At 50.2% G+C, this 20,246-nt stretch overlaps 2 protein-coding genes across 4 annotated transcripts in view; one reads left to right on the forward strand and one right to left on the reverse strand.

The window, feature by feature from the left end:
- The first annotated feature begins 5,593 nt into the window (after positions 1 to 5,593).
- C1H12orf43 (chromosome 1 C12orf43 homolog) lies at positions 5,594 to 10,085 on the forward strand. Of its 2 annotated transcripts, none has more exons than XM_043975174.1 (6): positions 5,594 to 5,742; positions 6,814 to 6,859; positions 7,019 to 7,117; positions 7,682 to 7,755; positions 7,872 to 7,962; positions 8,394 to 10,085. In XM_043975174.1, the coding sequence occupies exons 1-6, from the start codon at positions 5,613 to 5,615 to the stop codon at positions 8,767 to 8,769; spliced, it is 816 nt and encodes a 271-aa protein (XP_043831109.1). In that variant the 5' UTR covers positions 5,594 to 5,612; the 3' UTR covers positions 8,770 to 10,085. The 2 variants fall into 2 exon arrangements, with proteins under 2 accessions (XP_043831109.1, XP_043831110.1); XM_043975175.1 differs by having other exon boundaries at positions 8,397 to 10,085.
- A 64-nt stretch (positions 10,086 to 10,149) lies between these two features.
- HNF1A (HNF1 homeobox A) overlaps positions 10,150 to 20,246 on the reverse strand; it is a 28,848-nt gene continuing 18,751 nt past the window's right edge. The window contains exons 3-10 of one of the 2 annotated variants that reach the window (XM_043975172.1): positions 19,071 to 19,257; positions 17,814 to 18,049; positions 17,438 to 17,601; positions 15,048 to 15,249; positions 13,258 to 13,449; positions 12,718 to 12,839; positions 12,456 to 12,597; positions 10,150 to 11,376 (exon numbers count right to left, since the gene is read on the reverse strand). In XM_043975172.1, coding sequence (XP_043831107.1) covers positions 11,249 to 11,376; positions 12,456 to 12,597; positions 12,718 to 12,839; positions 13,258 to 13,449; positions 15,048 to 15,249; positions 17,438 to 17,601; positions 17,814 to 18,049; positions 19,071 to 19,257 — 1,373 coding nt within the window. In that variant the 3' untranslated portion in view covers positions 10,150 to 11,248. The remainder of the gene's footprint in view (positions 11,377 to 12,455; positions 12,598 to 12,717; positions 12,840 to 13,257; positions 13,450 to 15,047; positions 15,250 to 17,437; positions 17,602 to 17,813; positions 18,050 to 19,070; positions 19,258 to 20,246) is intronic. The other variant, XM_043975173.1, reaches the window with a different exon arrangement.

Consider the following 20,246-nt stretch of genomic DNA (forward strand, 5'->3'; position numbering starts at 1 on the left):
CTAATCCCTGAAATCTAGAAAAGATAGCTGTAAAGTATGCCTTCAATTCCTTAGCCTCCCTTCTCTCTGCTGTGACGCTCTCAGCAACCACCTACTTTTGAAAGGAGAGTACTGAGCATCTGATGAATTCGTTCCCGTGGAGATGTGAGGGACTCAGTGCTCCCTCCTTAGCAGGGTTGTTGTGAGGGTCAAATGAGACAATACTTATAAAGCGTTTGAGGGGGGCAGCTAGATGGCACAGTGGATAAAGCACTGGCCCTGGATTCAGGAGGACCTGAGTTCAAATCCGGCCTCTGACACTTGACATGTACTAGCTGTGTGCCCCTGGCAAGTCACTTAACCCTCATTGCACTGCAAAAAAAAAAGTGCTTGGCACATAATAGTCGCCTAATAAATGTTTGTTTCCTTCCTTCCTGTCTCTCAAAGGAATGTATATTTCAAAGGAGAATGACTGGGCAAGGGTCCATGATGAACCCAAAGGAATGCATGCCATAGGAAGATTTTGATTCCCTTCTCCCACTTAATGCCCAGTTTAATACCCTCAGCTAGCTTGGTCCCTTCCCCATGATCTGCTTCTCCTGTTCTTTTCCTCAAATCATCAGACATCAATCAGTTAACCAACAAGCATGGATTAAGCACCTGATAACACCAGTTACTGTGCTAGGTACTGAGAATAAAACAATCCCTGCCCTCAAGTAGCTTATATGGGGTTAAGTTTGGGGTTGGACAGGGGCAGACATGGAAAGAGGACCGACATATCCATATATACATGGTATGTACACATACATATATGCAGGTTATGTGTGCTGTCTACATGAGCTTGTCTAGATGTGGTTCAAAGGAAAGCATAAGTAGATTATCTCTATGGTCTCCTCTGCCATTCTCCAAGAAAGACAGATTCCTGCCTGGAGGGGAGCAAGAGATTAAGGTCAAGGTGGGCAGCTAGGTGGATAAAGCACCAGCCTTGGATTCAGGAGGACCTGAGTTCAAATCCGAGCTCAGACACTTGACACTTACTAGCTGTGTGACCCTGGGCAAGTCACTTAACCCTCATTGTCCCACCCAAGAGAGAGAGAGAGAGAGAGAAATTAGGGACACAAGGCTGGCCCACTCTGCTCTCCTCAGAGAGAGGATAGCAGACCAGAATCATATTTATTTGCTCTTCCTTCCTTCCTTGAGCAGAGACATGACATACTCACATTTCCACTTAAGGAAAATCACAGCAGCAGTTGTGTGGACGATGAATTGGAGGGGAGAAAGACTGATGGCAAAGAAACCAATTAGGAGGCTGTCTCTGTGGTCCAGAAGAGAGGAGATGAAGGCTCAAAGTAAGGTGGTGGTTTCCAGATTGTTTCCCTTTTGTCTTTGTCATTGTGTGTCCTATAGGCATCTCATACCCACCGAATCCAAAACAGAGCTAATAATCTCCACCACCTTTCTCTGGTGCTCTGAGTAGGGAGCAGGGAGAATTTTCACTCTTTTCACTAAAGTAGAGTGCAGGTGGCAAATTGGAGCAACCCCACTGACTCTTGAATGTAGATAGGGGCCAGGCTACTTGCAATGGTGGGCAAAGGGATAGGGACTCATGGAAGCAGCTGGTGGGAAGATGTGGGGAGAAGCAGAAAAGGAAGGACCCCCTGCTCAACTTGGTATGAAAAAAACCTGCAAACACATATAATCTGCAAGTTGTCACCCCTATTAGAATGTAAGCGCCTTGAGGGCAGAGCCTTTCTTTGTATGCCTTGCGTTTAACACGACACCTGGTACAAAGTAAGGGATTAATAAATGTTTTTCAACTGACTGATCCACACTCAGTCCACATAACCACAAAGGCAAAGGCCCTCCCTCATTTCTACTAGGCAGGTAGCACAGGGTGGTGGACTTAGGTCTTCATCCTGGCTTTGCCAATTGTTGGTTGTATGATCATGAGTCAGTCTCTTCCCTCCTCTAAGTCTCAGTTGTCTTAACTGTGAAATGGGGTTGATAATACCTGCTCACATAGGGCCACATAGATCAAATGGGGTGGTATATCGTATTGAAAAGTATTTGTCCAGGGGGGCAGCTAGGTGGATTAGTGGATAAAGCACCGGTCCTGGATTCAGGAGGACCTGAGTTCAAATTCGGCCTCAGACATGAGACACTTACTAGCTGTGTGACCCTGGGCAAGTCACTTAACCCTCATTGCCCCACCAAAAAGAAAGAAAGAAAGAAAAGTATTTGCCCAGTCATAGAATTTCTAGATGATAAGCCTTTCCAAGAGGAAGATAAAGTGTCCTTCAGAAATCGAGAAACTGGGAATTTTACACAAGTTTCTCTAATAAAGGCCTCATTTCTTAAATATATTTTCAAATTGTGCATGAGTAGGCCCACCTAATCTAGTAAAAATGACCATTCTACCTAAATTAATTTACTTATTCAGTGCCATGACAAACTACCAGATAATTCTTTCATAGAGGCAGAAAAAAATAATAACAAAATTCATCTGGAAGAACAAAAGGTCAAGAGTATCAAGGGAATTAATGAAAAAATGCAAAGGAAGGTGGCCTAGCCACCTTCTAAAGCTACATTATAAAGTGGCAACCATAAAAACTATTTGGTACTGGCTAAGGCATAGAAAGATAGACCAGAGGAATGGGTTGAGCACACAAAAGGCAGCAATAAATGACCATAGTAATCTATTGTCTGATAAACCCAGAGATTCCAGATTTCTGGGATAGGAACTCACTATTTGCCAAAAACTGCTGGGAAAACTAGAAAATAGTATGGCATAAACTAGGCATAGATCAACATCTTACAATGTATACCAAAGTAAAGTCAAAATGGGTACATGCTTTAGATATAAAAGGTGATGCCAAAGGCAAATTAGAAGAGGAAGGAATAGTTTACCTGTCAGATCTATGTAGAGGGGAAGAACATATAACCAAAGAAGAGATAGAGAACATTATGAAATGCAAAATGGATCCTTTTGATTCCATAAAATTTAAACACTTTTACACAAACAAAAGCAAGAAGAGTTCAAAAAGGATTTTTAAAATCAAATAAGAGAGGTAGAAGAAAAAATAGGAAAAGAAATGAGAGAAATGAGTGTTATGCAAGAAAATTATGAAATAAAAAGAGTCAACAGCTTGGAAAAGGGAGCACAAAAATTAACTGAAGAAAGCCATTCCCAGGGGGCAGCTAGGTGGCGCAGTGCATAAAGCACTGGCCCTGGATTCAGGAGGACTTGAGTTCAAATCTAGCCTCAGACACTTGACACTTACTAGCTGTGTGACCTTGGGCAAGTCACTTAACCCTCAATGCCCCACAAAAAAAATTAATTTAATTTAATTTAAAAATAAATGAATGCCTATTGACTCCAAGATCAAATACAAAATGTTCTGTTTGACATTCAAAATCCTTCATACTCTGACCCCCTCCTGATTCCCCCTTTCCCATCTTCTTCCACCTTACTCCCCTACACATATTCTTCATGCAGTGACACCAGCCCCCTGGCTGTTCTATGAACGAGACACTCCATCTCTCCACTCTGGGCTTTATCTCTGGCTATCCCCCAGCCCTGGAATATCCTCCTTCCTCCTCTCCAGCTTCCTTTAAGCCCCAACTAAAATCCTACCTTCTCCAAGAAGCCTTCCCAAACCCTTTTCATTATAGTGACTTCCCTTTGTTAATTATTTCCAATTTTTCCTGTATAAAGCTTGCTTTGTATACATTTGTTTGCATGTTGTCTCTCCCATTAGACTGTAAGTTGCTTGAGGGCAGGGACTTTTTACTTTTTTTTGTATTTACTACAGTGCCTGACACATAGTAGTTGCTTAGCAGATGGTTATTGGTTGAAAACAGAACTGTAATTGGGAATTTGGTTGCCCAGGGAAAGGAATACAAAATTATCCTGGGGGAGGCTACATGAAGTGTATGTTCAATTGAGGAGGGTAGAGGGCTCACCCTCTTCTACCATTTGGTAGCTTCCTATTTTATCTAATCATTCTTTTTTCTTTTATGGGGGGGGGGGGCGGGGCAATGAGGGTTAAGTGACTTGCCCAGGGTCACACAGCTAGTAAATGTCAAGTGTCTGAGTTCGGATTGGAACTCTGGTCCTCCTGAATCCAGGGCCAGTGCTTTATCCACTGCACCACCTAGCTGCCCCTTATCTAAACATTCTTGCTAATCTGATGTTAAGTGCTATCATTTCTGTGCTATTGAAGGACAAGTGTTATCAGAACTTTCTATTTGGTACCTTTTGAATTCGGTGCCCTAGAGCAGCCCCAGTCACCCTGTCCTAGTTAAAGTTCTGGTTAAGTGGAAACTTTGGAGGGTAGTTTGACTCCTCGGTCACTGCAAGTACACCTCATGATGGTCCTGGGACTAAGTGTGAGAGCGTAGATGGCAGCGTAAGCTATCTCTGGGGTAGAGAGAGTAATGCTAAGCATAGAGCCTGGCATGAGTAATGTCACCTGCAGGTTCATAGCACTTCATACTCTCATTCTCAGTTTAGAAACTGAGAGGGAATTCTCATTCCCTTCTCTCCTTTGACATGGTTTAGCAGCGCTTGTCCAGGGAATCAGGCTCCCCTCTATTCACTATGCCACATAAAAGACGTCTCAAGGTCATCTTCTGCTCCTTTCTGGGAGTAGATAAGCTAGGCAGCTGGATGGTCCAATGGATAGTGCACCAAGTCTTGAGTCAAGAAGACCTGAAGTCAAATGCTCATTCCCTTACCTAACTAAAGAAAGATCCTTATGTTGGGGCAGCTAGGCTGAACAGCAAATAGAGCACCAGCCCTGGAGTCAGGAGGACCTGAGTTCAAATCCAGCCTCAAACACTTACTGGCTGTTTGACCCTGGACAAGTCAATTCATCCTGATCGTTCCCCCACCCCACCCCAAAAAAAGATCATTATGTTTTTGTCTTATTTCTGCAAACTCTCCAGAGGACCATGTCTTTCTCCTCTTTGTATTCTCCTCCTTTAGACCTAGTCCAGCACCTTGAATGTGAATGAATGACTGTTGCTTGTTTCCATAATCTCCATAGGAAATTAGACTCTCTGCTTGGCCCCAGAGTGAAGAACCAGGAGCAGGATTTGCAAAAAAGTAAATTTAGACTTGAAAAAAGGGGGAAATCGTCCGTCCTAGTCAAAGGAACTGGTTATATTTAGCCTAGACAATATAGGATTTAGTGGGGACGATAGCTGATTTTAAGTATTTGAGGGGCATTCAGGTGGAAGAGGGAAAGCTAGTTCTGCTTGGCCCTAGAGCCCTGAACAAGGAGCAGTGGGTGCAAATGACAGGAGAAGCTAATGGAGACGACTCAGCAAAAACTTGCTCTCATTGAGAGTTGTCCCAAAGTGAGATGGGTTACCAGCTCAGGAGTAGGTAGTCTCTCCCCTACTGGAAGTCTTTGAGAAGAGGCTGGACGAGCCTATGACGTGAATGTCACGGAGGGGACTCTGGTTCAGGTCTGAGTTGGTGTCTGGGTTGCTCGACTGATCCCCAGGGACTCTGAGCCAGAGAACTACAACTCCCAAAATGCGTTGCGCGCCTCCCCGCTCACGTGCAGCCCCGGGAGGATGTGAGGAGAAACAGGAAGACGACCCACAATGCATTGCAACGGCCCAAGATGGCTGCGCCCAGGGGTAGCGTGAGCGACAGCGAGAGCAGCGAGGACGGCGACGCTGAGGAGCTGCAGCGTTGTCAGGAGGCGGCCGTGCCGGCCTGGGGTTGGGGGCCGCGCCCGAAGCGGGAACAAGGTAGGAGCCCCGAGGCCGGGGAAGGGGAGGCCCATAGGCCACACACTACCGGGATGAGGAAGCCACCCTTCTCTTTTGATAGATGGAGAAACTGAGGCATGGGGACCTTAGAACACATGGAGGCTGGGAGGCCTCTGATGAGGACATGGAGAAGGAAAGTGACTCCCATGTGTTCATGTAGTGAAGTTAGTAGCGGGTTAGGATTCGAACCCAGGACTGTTCTGATTCCTCTCTCATGAGAACAAAGATCTAGAGCAGGAAGGGGCCCCAGAGACCCCCTGATCCAGCCCCCTCCCTTTATGTGGAGCTTCCCAGTAGTTGAGGAATGTGCCTGAGGCAGTAAGCAGCAGAAGGCAGAATTTGAACCCAGATCTGGTGCTGAGCCAAGATAGCCTACCGTGCCTCTCTCTAAATGGAGACGTGAGGCCTTTTCTGCCTTGTGGAAGGAGCCCTTGCGTGGCAGTTCTGCCCCTAACTCACAAACAGCCTTGGAGAAAACTGCTCTAGAAAAACCGCTCTAGAACCCACGTCCTCTCAACCCCTGGTCTGGTGTCCTCCTAGGACAGCAGAGACCTCTGGTCTCTGTGTAGGCATCTTACCATGAGATTAGAAACTTCTCAAGGGCAAGAACCTTACCTTGTATCTGTGTGTCCCTTTCTATAACCTAGCACACAACCGGATATAAAATAGGCGAGCAATAAATATTCGTTGGGTTAGGGTGAAACATATAGTTCACAGTTCCTAGAACATCAGAGCTTAGAACTTACAATGTCAGAGCTGGGAGGGCATTAGAACAGGGGATGTTAGGGCTGAGAAGGGCCCTAGAACAGAGAATGTCAGAGCTGGGAGAGCTTTAGAACAGAGAATGTCAGAGCTGGGAGAGCTTTAGAACAGAATGTCAGAGCTGGGAGTGCTTTAGAACAGAGCATGTCAGGGCTGGGAGGGACCTCCATGTTTGAAGAACTTGGTCCACACTCTTACTCTTGCAAATGAGAAATGTTTCCCTAGAAATGAGAAATGACTTGGCCAAGATCTTGTTCCAGATGCCTCAATTTCCCCTTCTTTCCACAGAGGTTTCAGCTCAGGACATTTTGCCAGCCGCCAGACCAAGCCTCAGGTACTTTGGCATTTTGAGCCTGGGGTCTCCACTTCCATGAAGTAGAATCCACACTGTGGTGGGTCTGCCCAGGGGGTTTCGATGCTGTCTGGAACAAGGATCATCAAATCAGGGTCCCTTGAGCCCCCGGGCGAGGAGGTTCCTTTGTTTTCATTGCAGACAGAAGGTGGACGAGCATGAGCAAGATGGGAATGAGCTGCAGACCACTCCAGAGTTCCGGGTTCACGTAGCCAAAAAGCTGGGAGCCTTGTTGGACAGGTAACAAAAGCCACGCCCCCTGGGCCTCCTACCCTGCAGTGAAGTGAGACTAGTGGGCATTGGGAGTGGGTGTCTGAGTTCTCTCTGACTGCAGGTGGGTGGTTTGAGTTTTCCATTTTCTCATCGAATGTGGGCCAGACCAGGGGACAGCTAGATGGCGCAGTGGTTAAAGCACCGGCCCTGGATTCAGGAGGACCTGAGTTCAAATCCGGCCTCAGACACTTGACACTTGCTAGCTGTGTGACCCTGGGCAAGTCACTTAACCCCCATTGCCTGCCAAAAAAAAAAAAAATGTGGGCCAGACTAGATGCTTTCCAAGGGCCCTCCTAGCTCTCAAATGTGTGATGATGATAATGGTTAACATTAAGGTTTACAAATACAATATGTATAAGATCTCCTTTGAACCCACAACAACCCAAGGAGGGAGCTGCTACCACTCTCCCCCATTTTACAGATGAGGAAACTGAGGCTGAACCACTGACCAGAAGCTCTCCTAGTCTCTGTCCAGCCCGAGGCCTCGGTGTTAGGTTTCGAGCTCAATCGCTGGTGTTCTCTCCCGTTTAGCTATATCACCATTTCGGAATCCAGCCCCAGGCCTGCACAGGTTCCCGTGCAGACAGCCCCCGGGGAGGACGACGGTGAGTGTCCAGCCCCCCTTTTCTGAGCTCAGACCCTCAACCTCGGTGCTGGTGCCCCAGCTGCTCCAGCTCACCTCGGGGTTCACTCTCCTGTGTCTGGCTCTTTGGCGTTGCAGGTTTCCGCCTCTTCTTCACGTCCGTCCCAGGCAGCCCAAAAGGCGCAGGTCTTCCCACCACAAGCAGAAAGCGGCCTCCTTCCAGTTCCAGGTGAGCTACCTGGCCCTGAGCCATGCATTCCTGACTTCCTGCCTTTGCCACGTGCCCCAAAGCAGACCCTGCTCAGACCCTGGCGGGCGAGGGAGGAGTCGTCTTCACAGCTCCTGTTTATAGGGCATGTGGAGGATCATAAAGCCATATCTCACAACAGACCTGTACAGGACAGGTGACAGGTGGTATCCCCAGATCCCAGATGAAGAAACCGAGGGTCAGAGAGGTCAGGTGATGCTCCCAGAGTCGCACGGCTAATAAACTCAACTTCTATCCCAGTGGCTGCTCGTTCAGCTCCAGCGCGCTGCCCACTCACCCACCCTGCTCTGTCAGGGGCTTGAGCGGGCATAGCTTGGCCAAGGAGGTGTTGGGCTGGGGGGTCGGGAAGACCAACCCCTTCTCAAGTAGACCTGACTCCGCTTGTGTCATAGCAGTGAGTCTGACAGTGACGAGGAGTGGAGGAGGTGCCAGGAAGCTGCCGTGTCTGCGACAGACATCCTCCGGCACAGAGCGTGGCCTGTCCAGGAGGCCCCCGCAGAGCAGCAGGCGCCCAAGAAGAAGAAAAAGAAGAAGCAGGAGCACAAGCAGGTCGAGCAGGAGAAGGACGCTGGTCCCAGGGTCACCACAGAGAAGCAACCTCGGCCCCCGTCCCTTCACAGGGAGCCAGAAGCAGGAGGGGTCCCGCACAACGGGGGCCACGCACAGCTCCCCACAAAGAGAAAGAAGAGAAGGAAGAAGCAACAGAAGGAAAGGGAGGCTCCGCCATTCCCGGCACAGAAGGGCCAAGCAGCCAGGGCTGCCCAGTGACTCTCTTGGAGGGGCCACACCCAAGGGCTGGAGAGCTGCAGGGCTCCAGGGAGCCCTCCGGGCCCTCTGCTCCAGCCTCCCTTCTTACCCACCTTCTGTCCCTGCCATGGGCGTGGCCTGCAGGAGCACCAGCCTGGCCTGGACGCTCGTACCAAACCACCATCCACATCATGGGACTCCTCGGGGGCCCTTGGCCGCATCAGGGTGGGAGCCTGATAAAGCTCGAGGCCTGTGGCACCCTGGCACGCTCACCCCTGATCAGCCCCTCCTCTGGCTCCTGTTCGGGTCACCCAAGAAGACTTGGAAAAGCCCTCCTTGTCCCTGAAGTCACCCCGGGCCTAACAGCTGGAGAGGCTCCAGACCTGGCCACAATCGAGACATCGTGCTCTCTTCCCCTCTCCACTCCCCAGCCCTGAGAGCCCTGAGGACTCATTTATTCGTTTTCTGAAAAAAGTACAGAAGTTTTCTGAAAACTTCGAGCTTCTCATTTCTACACGTGTTTAACTCAGGGCTGCCCTGAAAGGTAGTGAGCTCCCTGTCACCATAACTATTCAAGCAGGATCGTGGAACTTAAAGCTGCAGAGGGACTTTAGGAGTCATCCAGTCTGAGCCCTCCCCCCGCCATTTTACATGTGTTATTTCCACTGTGCTCTGCTGAGTGCTTCACGAAGGTGTTGTGGAGCGGCTCCCCTCTGACCTCTGAGCTTCTGTCCAGGCCCAAGAGTCAAAGTCTATTTCTGGTTTCCTCCTATTCCATTTTTCTCCCCGTTGCCCTCCATCTCCCCCAGCTTAAAAATGTTGAAAGGGTAGTTTCCAAGGCTTAGAAGTTGTGGAGATGTTGCGTCCCTAGGGTGACAAGAAATGTTGATAAAACCTTAACCTCGGTCAGGAGAGAGCATCAAGTGCAGAACTAGGGAGGGCCCCAGTCAGCCAACATCAAGGGCAGCAAGTGGCACGTTTTAGCCACCCAGAGACATTCAGAAGCAAGCAGCCGGGGCAGTGAAGGGCCCCAAGGGCTTTTACCTAAGAGCGCTGGGGGAGAGGCTGGGGATGTTCATCTCAGAACAATATGATGTGTAGGTAATGCTCAGGCCTTGTGGGAAGGTCTAAATTCAAATCCAGCCTTAGACAATTACTAGCTTTGTGACCCTGGGCAAGTTACTTCACCTTGTTTGCCTTCCATGGTTGTGAGAATCTGATGAGATAATATTTGTAAAGCACCTGGTACCTAGTAGGGGCTTAATAAATGCTTGTTTCCTTCCCAGGTACCTGGGAAGCCGGAGACCTGAAATGATCTCCCTCTTAGTCTGGCCCCTGCCCCCCAGGATCCCCTCCCGTGCCCCCACCCCCAAGGCAGGGTAAAGGAACAGAGCACCAGCAGACAGTTAAATACATATATTTGTCGACTCGCCCCCTGCTTGGGAGCAAGCAGCGAGAGGTTTGTGTCCTGTTCTTTCCGTTCCTGTCCGTGTCGAGGAGCCGCGGGCCCAGCGAGTCCCCAGCAGCATAGGTCGTCCCGTGACCACGCCCAGAGCCCCAGCATCCTCGGCCGGAGGCGGGTCTTCGCCAAGGGCTGGGTGGCTGAAGTCCAGTCCGGCTCCCAGCCGGGTGGGACAGGTCAGCCCCCTGGGCCGCCTCCTCTGACCTTCTAGCCCTCCCCCTCTTGCCCAGCTGGAGCTGCCTCCCATGCATGGACCGATCCCCAGCCCCGGCCACATCGCTCAGTCGCGACGTTGCCAAAGCACCTGGGCTTCCGCCAGGGCAAGCAAAGGCTCCCACCCCAATGGAGCCCAGAAGTGCCGCCTAGAGCCGGGTACGGGAAGGAACAAAAGCTGCGGCTCGGAGGAGGTGGTAGGACCGGCCTGTATAGGGACTGCCCCCAAAGCGGCCGCCAGGTCACGGCCGGCAGGACGGCCGAGGAGTGTGGCTGGGGAATGGGCCGGCCGAGCCGCCCTACTGCTTGGGGCCAGCGGCCTTACCCGGAGAGGCCGAAGCGAAGCTTACCCTCCGAGGCAGGTGGGCACAAGACGGGCAGCAGCAGCCTGGGTCCTGCCCTTCCCTGTCCCTCTGGTCTGTCTCTGACACTGCAGCCGAGCCTGGGGAAAGGGGAGCTCGGGGCCCAGGCAGGGGACCCTGGGGGACTCCCAGCTCTACCATGTGACCTCAAGAGCTTCACGCCCAAGGAGCGTCTGCATCTTCACCTCATTTTCCTTCGTAAAGTGAGGGGGTGGTACTACATGACCTCCGAGCTCCCTCCAGATGCTACGGCACAGGTGGTGTCTGTCCCAAGTCCCTCTTTACCCTTCGAAGCTGCCAGAGATAAGTTGGGAGGTCCGGGGCAGCAGGATTCCTCCTGGTATTGGGCTTCTTGCAGGGTTTTCCTAAGGGTCCTTGTCCTGCTGTGGCAGTGGAGGCCGGGAGGGACTAAGGGGGCTCCAGTGTCTCGTGCCCCTCCCAAGAGAGCCGGAAGGGGGGGGCGTTACTGAGAGGAAGATGCCATGTGTGTGGAGATGAAGGTCTCGATGACCCCGTGGTTGGAGGACAGGAGCTGGCTGTGGCTGTTGGCAGAGTCTGAGCCCTGGTACAGTACCAGGCTGCTGGAGGAGACTGTGAAGACAAGCGTGGCCGTGAGCTACCTGCCCCCGGAGGCAGGACCTAATACGACCCCTCTTCCATCACACAGAGGATGAAACTGAGGCCTAGTGAAGCCATCTCCCCAGTCACAGTATAAAGGACAGAGCCAGGACATAACAATGATGGTGCCCGTGATGATGGCTAGCATTTATACAGCACCTACTGCATGCTGGGAGCTATGTACTGCTTGATCCTCACAACAACCCCAGGAAATAGATAGTTATTATACTCATTTTATAGATGAGGAAACTGAGACAAACGGGTTCAGTGACTTGTCTGGGGGCATCTAGGTGGCACAGTGGATGGAACACCAGCCCTGGATTCCGGAGGACCTGAGTTCAAATCCGACCTCAGACACTTAACACTAGCTGTGTGACCCTGGGCAAGTCACTTAACCCTAATTCCCCCACCCCCCCCAAAAAAAAAAGTCATCTTCTGTAAGGGCTGTGAACTCTGTGCTCTGGCTTTGATTTCCACATGCATGTTCATTCCTCTTATAATAAACCTAGTTTTCATGTACAAATAGTAACACCTATCTCCCAGAGTTGTTGGAGGATCAAATAGTAACTTGTAAGGAGCTTTGCAAGCCTTAAAAGTGCTATGTAAATGATAGCTGTTCTATCAAATACCAGGACCATCTCCCATGGCCTCAGTTTCTACATCTGCAGTATCAGTGCATTGAATTAGATGAGCTGTAGGGTCCCTTCCAGTTCTCAATCCAGGACCTTGTGATTCCCTGCTGTCACAGGCCGTAATTTCTTTTGCATCTTTTCTATGTCCCCTCCACACATTAATTTCCCCTTTATTCCCTCAGTTTCCTGGCATTTAGAGCCAGACTAGACCTGAGAGATCACCAGTCCAGCCTCCTCGTCTTATGGGTGAGTAACTGACTCATCCAGTATTGTCCAGCTGGTAAGGAAGTCAGAGTCAGAATTTGAATCCAAGTCCTGACTTTCCATGACCCCACACCCACCTCATTCCTCCCAGCAAACATCTGCCCATCTGATGATCCCACCACAGGGGCTGGGGTGGGGAGATGAGACATCCCTCACCAGCTGGGCTGGTGCTGAGGTGATGTCCCAGCTGCAGGTGCTGGATACCTGGGTCCTGGCTGGGGATGTGGATGGTCGAAGCCTGAGACACTGGTGTGTGTAACCCAGACTCGCTGGGGGCCTCAGAGTCTGAGCTGAACACCTAAGGAAAGAGAGATGTTGAGTCAAGGGAGATAGGCTGAAGCTGAGGTCTAAACTGAAAGGCATCAGGACCTTGGACAGTGACCACAGGTGAAAGGCAGCCATCCCTTCCCAGCCTTACCTGCTTGGTGGGCGTCAGGCTTGCAAGCGCACTGAGGTTGGCAGTGTCGGTGATGAGCATGGTCTGGGGGAGGAGGCCAGTGTGTGTGTACTGAGTAACATCAGGTTTGTGACTGTAGAGAGCTGTGGAGGAGTAAAGTGAGAAGAGAAGCCAAAGTAAACACAGGGACCAGGGGCCCTCATTTAGCTGGGATGCACTTAGCAGGTGATGCCATGTCTTTTCTGAGTAGACCCAAGCACTATCCTGAACAGGTGTATGCTTACAGAAGGATGGAGGTGTAGATAAACTGTAAAGCACCTTAGTTTGCTATGTGAATGACCATACCAGAAGTAAGCTAGTAATGTGGTCATTTGCAGTGCTTCAAACTTTGAAGCTAGGGGCCCAGGCTCCCACCCTCTGAGCACCCTCTGGTCACTGAGACCCATGGAGGACCAGTCAGGTTGGGACCTCCCAGCCCTCTCTCACAAACACCACTTGGGGCTCAAGATGAGGAGTATGGAAAGGAAGAGGAATAGACTCCAGGGGGCCCAAGCCCCTTACCATGAGAACTCTGCAGCTGGGCCATGGTGGCCATGAAGGGACTCTGAGCCATGTGACCCTGCACCTGCTGCATGAGTGGCTGTTGATAGGAGGGATGCAGTGACTGGGAGAACTGGACAGGCTGCAGAGTGGTCAGGCTGCTTCCCATGCTGTTGATGACAGGCACGCTCTGCGCCTGGCTGGAAGCTAAGCCTAGAACACAGAGGACAAGAGAGTAGAACCCGATTCCCTATTCCCCTTCACTCCAGGGCAGAGTCTAGGACCCAAGGGGCCCTACAGGGTTTGGGGCCTGGGGCTCAGCTCATGTCAATTGAGGCTATACCATCCACTATCATCTGTAAATATTAGATAACAATTTCTGGTCCCCGTCTCCATTCTCTCCCCTTCCCAAATCATCCTTCATACAACTGCCAGAATTGTCTTCATTAGGCACAAACCGGACTAGGTCACACTCCTGCTTAACAACCTGCAATGGTTCCCTATTTCTCCTAGGATAAATCCAAATCCCCCAGTCCAACATGTAAGACATTCCACAGTATAGATGCAACCTCTCTTTCCAGGCTTCTCTCTCATTACTCCCCATTCATAGCCATCTCCCAGCTGTCCCTAGAGTGGTTTACAAAGACCTATGCCTTGATGGTATCCTCTGCCTGTCGAAATCATAGAATTTCAGAGTTGGAGAAAACCTCATAGTCCAACCTGCACCCGAAGAATATCATGGGGAAGAAGGTGGGACATCCCCTCAGAAGAATATCATTATACCCAACAACTCCAGCCTTTCTCCAACGATGACATGGCAACTCTTCGGGTCCTGGAAGACAGCTCTCATGTTCCTTTCCCCACCTCCCCAGCCAAGCCTTCTCTTCCATAGACTAAACACCCCAACATTCTCTAACTGACCTTCATATGACTCTTCCTTTTCCCTCTAAACCATGAGACCCAGAACTAAACGGTCCTCCATATATGAGCTGGCCAAGGCAGCACCCGTTAGGGCAGGCGCCTCTTCATTATTGGACGCCAGGACATAGTGAATGCAGCTCAAGGTCTCACCAGCTTGACTGGCTGCCACATCACACCTGGCAATCCTCTTCCAAGTTCAACATTAAAAGTCCCCTGATGCCTGCTGGAAGTGTTCTCTCTCAAGATGTCCCTAAGGCCCTTGACCTGCATTTCTTATGCATAATCCCAGAATTTGTCAGCCATTGAGTCCAACCCAGACCTGAGCAGGAATCCCCTTCTCAGCTTGCCCAACAAATCATCCCCCAGTCTTTGCTCAGAGACCTCTAAGGACTCCCTCATTTTACATATAGGGAAATTGAGGCCCAAAGGCAGTCAGGATTCTAACTCAGGTCCTCTGACCCACAGTACTCCACCATCCCTTTTTTCTGGGAATTTACACTGGAGCCCTGTGTCCCAGGCTCTCCAGAAGACTGGGAGGGGTTGATGATAGACAAAGCTTTTCTTCTACCCAGGAATCAGAAACAAGAGTCTGTATGCTGTAACAGAAAGAGCAGTGGCCTGGGAATGAGGGGTCCCAGCTTCCTGTGTGACCTGTGAAAAGTCACTTCCACTCTTTCCACTCCATTTCTTCATCTTTAAGATGAGGTCATCTCTAAGGCCCCTCCCAGCTCTGACATCCCCTGTTCTAAGGCCCCTCCCAGCTCTGACATCCCATGTTCTAATGCCCCTCCCAACTCTGACATTCCCTGCTCTAAGGGTCCCTTGTTCTGATAGTCTACCCTTGAAGCCATATCTCCACCTTCACTCCCTTCACCCTGACCCCAACTCACCAATGACCAGAGTAGAAGCTCCTGTGTTAGTGAAGGTGGGGCCCAAGGAAGAAGGCTCACCTGCCCCAATGGCCATGACCCCAGGGAGTGAGGCCATGATCAGGTTCTGGGGCTGCTGGTTGATCCCTGCGGCCGTCGGCTCTAAATTGTGCAGGGCAGTCAGGGTGCTGACAGGGGGCAGGGTCCCCCCCGATGCTGAGACCTGCACAGGAGGAGAGTCAGTGCTTCAATCAACATGGAGAATCACCAAGATTGTGGGGAGAGGCAGCTCATGAAACCCAAAGGAGTCACACCTGCCACCATCTGCCCATCATCCCTCCCACCCCCATTTTACAACCTCCTTCATTTGGAAAATTTCATGTGCCTACAAACAGTGGCATTTCTCCCAGGGACGAGAGCTTCATGCAGATCTCTAGCCCTGCTCTGGGTCAACACCACCCTATAAAGAGGTTTCCCTTGAAGTCAAGAATGGTCCAGTTGAAAGAGAACTCGATTTGGGTTCAAACTCCAGTTCTGTTAATTACCCATGTGACCCTGGACAAATCACTCCCTCTCTGAGCCTCAATTATAAGGAGTTGGGTTCTCTTTCTTTGTTGTTATTCGGTCATGCCTGACTCTCCATGACCCAATTTGGGGTTTTCTTGGCAGAAATACCAGAGCAGTTTGCCATTTCCCTCTCTGGCTCATTTTACAGATGAGGAAACTGAGGCAAACAGGGTTAAATGACTGGCCCAAGGTCACACAGCTAGTAAGTGTCTGAGGCTGGATTTGAACTTACAAAGATGACTCCAGGCCTAGTACTCTAAGCACTAGGGCTCCACCTAGTTTCCCTCTGTGTTTTTTGGTATCCCTTCTGTCTCACAACCTTATGAAACTGTGACCTGCCGCATCTTGATTCCTGTTGCTTCCACTCACCAACTTTGTGACTATGGCCAAGTCACTTCAGTTCTCTGAACTTCAGTGTTCTTGTCTCTATTATGGAATAATCATCTTTTTCACTGCACACTTCACAGGGTCATTGGGAGGAAGGTGCTTTTTAAAATTAGAAAGGATAGGGGGCAACTAGGTGGCACAGTGGATAAAGCACTGGCCTTGGATTCAGGAGAACCTGAGTTCAAATCTGGCCTCAGACACTTGACACTTAACTAGCTGTGTGACCCTAGGCAAGTCACTTAACCCTCATTGCCCTGCAAAAACAAAAAGAAACAAAAAAAATTAGAAAGGATATTCTTGGGAGACATAGTCTGACTTCACAGTTTAGGTAAAAGTCCCATCTCTGACACATCTGGACTGTGTGACCCTGGACAAGTCACTCTGTGTGCCCCTACCCAGTTCTCAAAGAATATATGTTTCAGCTCTCTTCCCAGATGTTGAATCTGTGTTACTGGAGGGAAGTCCTCACCAGAAGCTCCCTGATGCATTCACCAGTCTGATTACCCACTTTTCTTAAAGCTATTTTATTATATAAAAATTATAATTTTTCTTATATAATTATTATTCCTTTGGTGGCAGCCCCAGCGTAGGGTAGCTGAGGGGACACAGCCCCCCAGCCTCTTTGCTTCCTTCAAACAGCAGGAACAGGTTGCCAGGCTTAGGTGCCAAGAACTGGGGTGGGTGCCTTCCTGTAGCCCTGGATACAAGGCAACACATCTGAGCCAGCTCATTGTGGGCTGCAACTGTTTTGTTATCTTTTTTCTCCTAGCACAGCTATAGCACAACTAAACATGTTTCTTGATTCATTGATTGACTAAATAAATCAATGTTGCTGTTGATAACTGGCCCCAGTAGAATGAAAGCTCGTTGAGGGCAAGTACTGCCTTACACACATAGTGACTTGTACCCAATAGGCTCTTAAATGTTTGTTGACTTGAACTGAACTGAACTGAATTGATTCAGAACAGACAATCTAGGGGGCAGCTAGGTGGTGCAGTGGATAAAGTACCGGCCCTGGATTCAGGAAGACCTGAGTTGAAATCTGGCCTCAGACACTTGACACTTACTACCTATGTGACCCTGGACAAGTCACTTAACCTTCATTGCCCTGAAAAAAAACCTGACAATCTGCCCAGGAGGCTGCCCAGGATGGCCCTAGCCATTCCTACTGGGCCAGAAAAAGTCTTCAGTGAGTAGAGCTTCCTCTATAAAAAGCAACGCAATAGAAGGGAAGGGATGAGACACTGGCGGTCAGCACAGAATTCAGTTGACTCACTACTCTAGCTCCCTTCTCTAAGCCCCCATTTCTTCATCTGTGAAATGATGGTGCTTACCTCAAAGTGGTGTGATGGGCGTACCCACTGATTTTATTATTCCTTGGGCAGAGGAAGAGGGAGGGAATGGTCCTGGCTAGCAGGGAGATGGGAAGGAGGGCCCTGGCTGAATGTGGCACTCACCAGCTTGGCATCAGTGCTGAGCAGGCTGTGGCTGGGCTCCAGGCCTGGGGAGGATATCTGGTGCAGGACTGTGGGAGTTGTTACCATGCTGCCTCCTCCATGGCCGCTGCCCCCTGATGATTCTGCCTCACTAGTTGGCTGTTGGCCGTAGCGCACACCTGGAGCTGGGTTGGGGGTGGGGGTGAAGAGGAGACCCAGGTCCTCAGCTTCCTTCATCTCCAGCCTTCCCTGTGTCCCATCCCAATTTTCTGGTCTGTCCTCCCCCCACCAATGCCTACCTCCTCCACTAAAATGTCTCCAGAAGACCAAAGTCATCTGGGGATCCAAAGGCAAGTCCTCGCCCCCCCCCCCCACATCCCCAGCAGCCAGCACTCACCATGGACTTTGCTGGGGGAAATGGAAGGTGGGGGGAGGCCAGGGGAGCCATGTGCTGACAGCGAAGGGCCAGGGCCAGACTGGGGCCCGCTAAATGTGTCCATGGCCAACTTATGCCGGAAGGCCTCTTCCTTCCGCCGATTGGCAAACCAGTTGTAGACACGCACCTCAGTGACCAGGTTAGAGCCCAAGCCCTGGGCCTGTGAAGGGGAGACCCCTCTCTGGATGCACTCAGCCCTGTGGGGACATCCACCAAGCCTGGTGAGCTCCACAGTGGGGAGTGTGGCAAGATGGAGGGACTGGGGGAGACTGGTAGCCCACCACCAAGTTGTCCTCAGCTCATCTAGATGGAAGCCTCTCTGCTGAAGCCTCCTCCTGTTCCCCTCTCACACCATCCACATCTGGGCATTCCCAGAAACACCACAGCTTATCATGGGGAAAAACCTCGGCGGTCATCTAGTCTAACCTTGATCTAATCAGGAAGTTCCCCCTACAAAAAGGTGTAGCCAGGGCAGCTAGGTGGCACAATGGATAAAACACCGGCCCTGGATTCAGGAGTGCTTGAGTTCAAATCCAGCCTCAGACACTTAACACTTACTAGCTGTCTGACCCTGGGCAAGTCACTTAACCCCAATTGGTCCTCCAAAAAAAAAAAAAAAGGTGTAGCCTTGGGGGGTGGGGGAGGAAAACCCATCACTTCCTAAGGAAGCCCAGGATCGCTCTCATGGTTAGGAAATTTGCCCTTATATTAAAACAAAGACTACATTTCAGTAGCTTCCTTCCAATGCTCCTGGTTCTGCCCTCTGGGACCAAACAGAGCAGTCTTGACCTTAGACCATCAGGGCAGCGACAGCCTAGCACTAAGCACCAGCAAGTTCCTACCCAGGGACGTGAAAAGTGTTAGATAACTGCTGGGTACCCTCAGAAGAGCAGGAGGGGAGCCCATTTCCTCTCTAGGAGAGAAATAGCCAAGCTAACTAATTGAGTGTCAAACCTCCCTGCTGAGAGTTTGGGGGGATGGGGAAGTGAGGGAAAGGAGGCAGGGAGAGACGAGACTGAAGCCAGAGGGATCTCAAGATTAGAAATTAACTCTTCATCCAAATCTGTGCCTGGCATATTCTCCTAGAGAGCGTGGACAATTCCTCTCCCTTCCTAGGGCTCAGACAATATCTGAGTCAGCACCAGGGACAGGGACAAGGACAGGAAGGGAGATGAGAAAGGGTTCCCAGATCCATTGGTGAGCTACCCAATGCTTTACCTGTTACACTCCTCCACTAGAGCCTCCCTCTCTTCCTTGCTGGGATTCTTCTGCCTCTCATAAGCCTGGAACAGGATCTGCTGAGAAGCTGGACCCCACTTGAAACGGTTTCTCCTTCCCTTTTTGGTGGGCAGCTCGTCTCCCATGGGCTCCTCAGCCAGTACGCCCTGTCCCGCGTGGGTGAATTCTGTGAGTATGAGGAGCTATGAGCAGACCCTGGGCACTGGGACCTTGTTTGCCCTCCACTGCCTGTGGTCATTTGAATAAGGTGGACATCTGCCCACCCTTTTCCCAAAGGCCCAGAAGGATAACAGACAAGCCACCTCTAGAGAGAGGACCTGGTTCTTTTGCTCCCACCTAGAGGAGGGATGAGCAACCTTGGGTTAGGAGCACTAGAAATAGTTTCTGGATAAGTGAGTTTGGACCATAGGGACACAAGGCCAAGCCCTGAGCCTTGCTGATTCTTAGCCCCTATCTCCCAAACTGCCCCAAAACAGGTAGGGAGTTATGGGCAGCAATCCATGGAGTGTGATTTGAGATACAAGAAAGAGCTCCCAGCCTCCAAATATCTCCTCCACCCAACATGTCCTCAGCATGAAATTCCACCATCGTTTCATTCGCTGCCCCCCTCCTGCCAAGTACCTCACATTTCTTTTGTACTCTGTGCCAGGCAACTAGGTGGCATGGTAGAAAGAATCCTAGGCTTGGAGTCAGGAGCATCTGAGTTCAAATTTTGCCTCAGATACTTATTTAGCCTTTTAACCCTGGGGCAAGCCATTTAGCATCCCTCAGCCTCAGTTTGCTCATCTATAAAATGAGGATAATAATAGCACCTACCTCATAGGATTGTTGTGCGGATCAGATTGAATAACTTATTAAAGCACTTTGTAATATTAAAGCTCTACTGTTATAAATGCTAGCTAGTATTATACACACACACACACACACACACACACACACACACACACGCTGTCTCCTACCCTTCCCCCAATCTCTTTGAGGGCAGGGACTGCTTCCTTTTTTGTCTTTACATCCTCACCACCCAGCACAATGCCTGGCACATAGTAGGTACTTAACAAATACTCATTGACTTGATTGATGTTGTATATTGTCTCTCTGTTCTCTCCCCTCTGTACCCCCCTCCACACACACAATATAAGCAAAAAGTCCAGGGCA

Source organism: Dromiciops gliroides, chromosome 1 (genome assembly GCF_019393635.1).
Source record: "Dromiciops gliroides isolate mDroGli1 chromosome 1, mDroGli1.pri, whole genome shotgun sequence".
In the NCBI taxonomy this organism is placed as follows: domain Eukaryota; kingdom Metazoa; phylum Chordata; class Mammalia; order Microbiotheria; family Microbiotheriidae; genus Dromiciops; species Dromiciops gliroides.

Coding starts and splice junctions, on each gene's coding strand:
- C1H12orf43 (XM_043975174.1), top strand. CDS start 5,613: ATGGCTGCGCCCAGGGGTAGCGTGAGCGACAGCGAGAGCAGCGAGGAC. Junction 5,743..6,813: donor GCGCCCGAAGCGGGAACAAG/GTAGGAGCCCCG, acceptor TTCTTTCCACAG/AGGTTTCAGCTCAGGACATT. Junction 7,118..7,681: donor CTGGGAGCCTTGTTGGACAG/GTAACAAAAGCC, acceptor TCTCCCGTTTAG/CTATATCACCATTTCGGAAT.